General features: G+C 45.4%; 1 protein-coding gene across 1 annotated transcript in view; it reads right to left on the reverse strand.

Moving 5' to 3' along the window:
* XRCC6 (X-ray repair cross complementing 6) overlaps window positions 1-5,481 on the reverse strand; it is a 28,068-nt gene that overhangs the window by 5,160 nt on the left and 17,427 nt on the right. Inside the window, exons 8-10 of the mRNA XM_037731996.1 lie at window positions 5,375-5,480; window positions 2,486-2,615; window positions 817-917 (exon numbers count right to left, since the gene is read on the reverse strand). Of these exons, the coding sequence (XP_037587924.1) occupies window positions 817-917; window positions 2,486-2,615; window positions 5,375-5,480 (337 nt within the window). The remainder of the gene's footprint in view (window positions 1-816; window positions 918-2,485; window positions 2,616-5,374; window position 5,481) is intronic.

Below are 5,481 nucleotides of genomic sequence, written 5' to 3' on the forward strand. Positions count from 1 at the left end.
TGCCTCAGTCTTCCAAGCAGCTGGGACTACAAGCACGCACCACCATGCCCCACTAACTGCTTTTGTATTTTTAGTAGAGACAGAATTTCCCCACTTTGGCCAGGCTGATCTTGAACTCCTGACCTCAGGTGATCCTCCTGCCTTGGCCTCCCAAAGTGCTGGGATTACAGGCGTGAGCCACTGCACCCAGCCAGGAGTCACAGGATTCTAAACCCAAATCCACCACTCACTTCCTCTTATATTTTTGTTTTTTGTTTTTTTGAGAGTCTTGCTCTGTCGACAGGCTGTAGTGCAGTAGCAGGATCTTGGCTCACTGCAACCTCTGCTTCCTGGGTTCAACCAATCCTCCTGCATCGGCCTCCCAAGTAGCTGGGACCACAGGCGCACGCCACCATTGTCAGCTAATTTTTGTATTTTTAGTAGAGACGGGGTTTCACTATGTTAGCCAGGCTGGTCTTGAACTTCTAACCTCATGATCCACCCGCCTCGGCCTCCCAAAGTGTTGGGATTACAGGCTTGAGCCACTGCATCCAGCCTCTTATATTATTTTTAATTTTCACCAGCATGTAGTCATAGGGTAGCCTAGTTCAGAGTCAGGTTTCAGGAGCCTGGCACTCTCCTCCTCTCACTATGAAACCAGCCAAATCTGTTCCCTGGCTGTTTAAGCTGGTCTAGAAAAGCTCCCAAACAGAGGGGGTCTGGGCAATGAGGTTAAGTGTTTAGAGGGTACTAGGAAATGCACCCACATTACTGGTTCAGAATGGAACCAGTAAGAAAGCCTCCCATTAAAAGAACTACTCGACTCAAACTCCTTACATGTCAGGTCCACTGCTTGTTCAGGCTCCATCAAATCCAAGGCCAAGGCCTCCAGGTTCCTGAAGTGCTGCTGCAGCACGGGGTTCTCAAAGCTGTCACTTCTGTTAAAACAATAATGTTACTCAATTGAAACATGACAATTTAAACGTTGAAAAAATAAGAATAAATAAAACCGCCTGTGATATCAGAGGTCCACGGTGAGCTGAGAAAAACACCCTAAGTGAAACAGTTGAGTCAGGTGTAGTGGCTCATGCCTATAATCCCAGCACTTTGGTAGGCCAAGGTAGGCAGAATGCTTGAGTCCAGCAATTTGAGACCAGCCTGGGCAGCATGTTGAAACCCTATCTCTACAAAAAATTTAAAAATCAGCCAAGCATGGTGATGCATGCCTGTGGTCCCAGCTACTCAGGAGGCTTAGGCAGGAAGACTGCTTGAGTCCAGGAGATCGAGGCTGCAGTGAGCCATGATCATGCCACTGTACTCCAGCCTGGATGGCAGAGCAAGACTTCATCTCAAGTCAACTTAAAAAGTAAACCTGGCTGGGCATGCTGGCTCATGCCCATAACTCAGCACTTTGAGAAGCTGAGGCAGGTGAATGGCTTGAGCTCAGGAGTTCGAGACCAGCCTGGCCAACATGGTGAAACCCCGTCTCTACAAAAAATACAAAAATTAGCTGGGTATGGTGATGCAAGGCTATGGTCCCAGCTACTCCAGAGGCTGAGGTGGGAGAATCACCTGAGCCCAGAGAGGCCAAGGCTGCAAGCGAGCTACAATGACACCACTGCACTCCAACCTGGGTGACAGAGACCTTATCTCAAAGTAATATAATTAAAATAAAAAAATTTTTTAAATGGCATGTGAAAAAAAATTATGTTTAGTGTTCCATTATGCAGGCTTTCAGAACAGGTCTATTATACATATGAGAAAGAATGACTTGAATTACTTAATCATTCTTTTAAGCCTGTAACAATTTACACTAGATTTATTTACTCTTGCTCATTGTAGAACAACAAATACAATCAAGGAGAAGCTGGACTAAGAATTTTCCCGCCTTTTTTTTTTTTTTTTTTTTTTTTTTTTTTTTTTTTTTTTTTTTTTTTTTTTTTTTTTTTTTTTTTTTTTTTTTTTTTTTTTTTGAGACGGAGTTTCGCTCTTGTTACCCAGGCTGGAGTGCAATGGCACAATCTCGGCTCACCGCAGCCTCCGCCTCCTGGGTTCAGGCAATTCTCCTGCCTCAGCCTCCTCGGTAGCTGGGATTACAGGCACGCACCACCATGCCCAGCTAATTTTTTGTATTTTTAGTAGAGACGGGGTTTCACCATGTTGACCACGATGGTCTCAATCTCTTGACCTGGTGATCCACCCGCCTCGGCCTCCCACAGTGCTGGGATTACAGGCTTGAGCCACCGCGCCTGGCCTTATTATTATTTTTTTTTTAACATGTTTGACCAACTAATCTGGCCAAGTACAGTACAACACATCAAGCACACAATCCGAGTCTCAAATACAGTAAGAGCTTCCACTCTGTATATGGCTTTCAAACACTGTTAATATCTGTCAGTTTGCTGAAAAGAATAGTGCCATTCTCTTGGTCTATGCCCAAGATGAATATCTAATAAGATTCTCAACTCAGAAGGCAGTTCCAGAAGAAAGTCTGAGATTCACTCACCTGTACGTGAAGCGGAGCTTCTCAACAATAGCCTTCATCTTGTCCACCTGCTCTGGAGTTGCCATGATTTTTTCAGTAAAGGGCATCTTCCTTTTATCATCAGCAAATGGTAAAAAGACCAGCTGAAAGCCTGTAGAAGGGAGATAACTTTTCTGTGATTTGACTTCAAGTGTTGCAGTCACTTGTTTCTTAGCTCCAAATTCACCCTTCTATGTCCTGTGGCGCTGGGGCTGGGGCCCTATAGACACCATTTCTCCTTCACCAGCTGTTTCTTGTTATGATCTGCCTAACAGACTCCCTCTGGAGTTTCCAGAGGACTGCAAGGGAGGACGGGTGCCCCTTCCTGTATACAGTAGACCCCTTATATACCTGGGGGATATGTCTCAAGAACCCTGGAGGATACCTGAAACCTCAGATAGCACCAAGCCTGACTGCCATCAACTGAAACACATTTCTGACCATGTCTTAACACTCATAAATTTAATATTTAATGTCTTTTTCATCTTTTTTTTGAGACAGAGTTTCACTCATCACCTAGGCTGGAGTACAGTCGAGCACTCTTGGCTTGCTGCAACCTCCCAGGTTCAAGCAATTCTCCTGAGTAGCTGGGATTACAGGTGCGCACCACCATGCCCAGCTAATTTTGGTACTTTTAGTATAGACAGGTTTCACCATGTTGGCCAGGCTGTTCTCAAACTCCTGACCTCAGGTGATCTGCCCAAAGTGCTAGGATTACAGGCATGAGCCACCACAGCCAGCCTTCACCTTTTGTTTGTTTTTTGAGACAGTCTCGCTCTGTGGCCCAGGCGTGATCTCAGCTCACTGCAACCTCCGCCTCCCAAGTTCAAGGGATTCTCCTGCCTCAGCCTCCTGAGTAGCTGGGACTATAGGCACGTGCCACCACACCTGGTTAATTTTTGTATTTTTAGTAGAGACGGGGTTTCATTGTGTTAGCCAGGATGGTCTCCATCTCCTGACCTTGTGATCTGCCTGCCTCAGCCTCCCAAAGTGCTGGGATTACAGGCGTGAGCCACCTCGCCATTTTTTTTGAGATGGGGTCTTGCTCTGTCACCCAGGCTGAAAGGCAGTGGTGTGATCACAGCTTACTGTAGCCTCTATCTCCCAGGCTCAAGTAGCCTCTCAAATAACTGGGATTACAGGTGCATGCCACCACATCTGGCTAATTTTTCATATTTTTTGCAGAGATAGAGTTTTACCATGTTGCTCAGGCTGGTCTCAAACTCCTGGGCTCAAGTGATCCATCTGCCTCGGCCTCCCAAAGTGCTAGGATTATAGGTGTGAGCTACCATGCTTGGCCTCCTTTTCTATCTTAACTAAGCCCTTCTCATGTACTGTGGCAGTGACTTTTACAGTTTGAGGGGCAACAGCAAAACTAGCTTGGGCCGGGTATAGTGGCTCAAGTCGGTAAGCGCAGCACTTTGGGAGGTTGAAGCAGGAGGATCACTTGAGCTCAGGAGTTTGAGACCAGCCTGGGTAACATAGTGAGACCTCATCTCAATTTATGTATAAAAAGAAAAAAATAAAACTAAGACGAATTTCTTTCTCCTTCTTCACAGTTTTGTAGAGTCCTTCTTACCACAGATCTTAGCCACCTCGGCATATGGTATTTTTTCTTCCTTAAAGTCAAGAACTCTCACCTTTTCACTTAAAGGAAGCACTTTATGACTTTCTTGTTAGTGTATCCAAATTGCCAGCACCACTACACTTGTGCTTTGGGGCCTTTATTAAATAAGGTTGACTTGAACACAAGCACTGCAATACTGGTGACCTTGACAGTCAATCTGATAACAAAGACGGCTACTAAGTGACTAATGGGTGGGTGGCATTTACAGTGTGGAGATGCTGAACAAACAGATGATTCCTGTCCCAGGTGGGATGGTGCTTTTAAGTTATTTCACTTTCCATTAAAAATTTTTGGACCATGGTTGACTATGGGTAACTGAAACTGTAGAAAGCAAAGCTGTGTTTGGGGCCCTCCTGTATTTACTGTTCCTGTCTGTACTGCCCCAGCAAAGACCCTTTACATGGCAGCAGTTGTTTCTGGTTCCCAGTTTTTGTGAAACATCCAGAGACAGCCAGACAGTGCCTCCTCCCTGGAGGGCCAAGTCCCAGCTCCACCGGGCCCTCCTCTGAGCTTCACCCTCATCCCTTTTTTCTTTACCCTCTACCACATGATAAATAAAAGCAAACAGGTAAGGGTTATCAGGCTGATCTTAGTTCAGTTACTGACTGGTTCTGGAAGGACTAAAAAATCTAGGCCCAGTAACTAACTGCTGTTACCAGGTGAAAGGCTCTGCTGGCAATGCTGACCACACTGAACAAACAGAAAGGAGCAAGTCCCTCACCTCTCCTCTTCCCTTTGGTGTCCCTTTTAGCACCCACTATAGACACAGCCTGAGGGCCATCAGTGAAAGAAGAAATGAGGCTTAGATCATCTCAGCCTCAGTGGTGCAGAGCATAAACGGGTGAATTTGAAGCCGAGACAACAGCTTATTAACTAAGCACTCCTGAGCATGCTGAGGATCAAAGTTAAAACTACAGTAATTCATCTCAAATGTAGAACTACCCTGAGGGAAAGGTGCTCCAAAACGCTCATATTTGCAGCTAAGATATATTAAATAGAAAGGTTAAACTACTTGCCCACGTTGACCAGCTAACAAGTAGCAGATATGGGCCCAAAACAAAAGCAAGCAAGCTTCTAGTCAATAAGCATAAGATAAAGTTAAATCTGACTTTAAACCTTAAAAATAGACATTTTTAAGCCCCATTCCCAGAGACTATGATTCAGTAGGTCTGCATTAGGAGCCCATGGATGATTCCAAAGTATAGGCAAGGCTCAGAAGCCCTGGAAATATCTCTGCCACATACCTGGAGGAGTGACCTGAATTTTCTGGTCATCCAACTCCTCATCCTGTGGAACCAAAGCCACAAAATAAGGGGGGATGTTCCTCCGGGGTGTGTATCTGCACAATGCT

Source organism: Cebus imitator, unplaced genomic scaffold, assembly GCF_001604975.1.
Source record: "Cebus imitator isolate Cc_AM_T3 unplaced genomic scaffold, Cebus_imitator-1.0 Scaffold435, whole genome shotgun sequence".
Lineage (NCBI taxonomy): Eukaryota > Metazoa > Chordata > Mammalia > Primates > Cebidae > Cebus > Cebus imitator.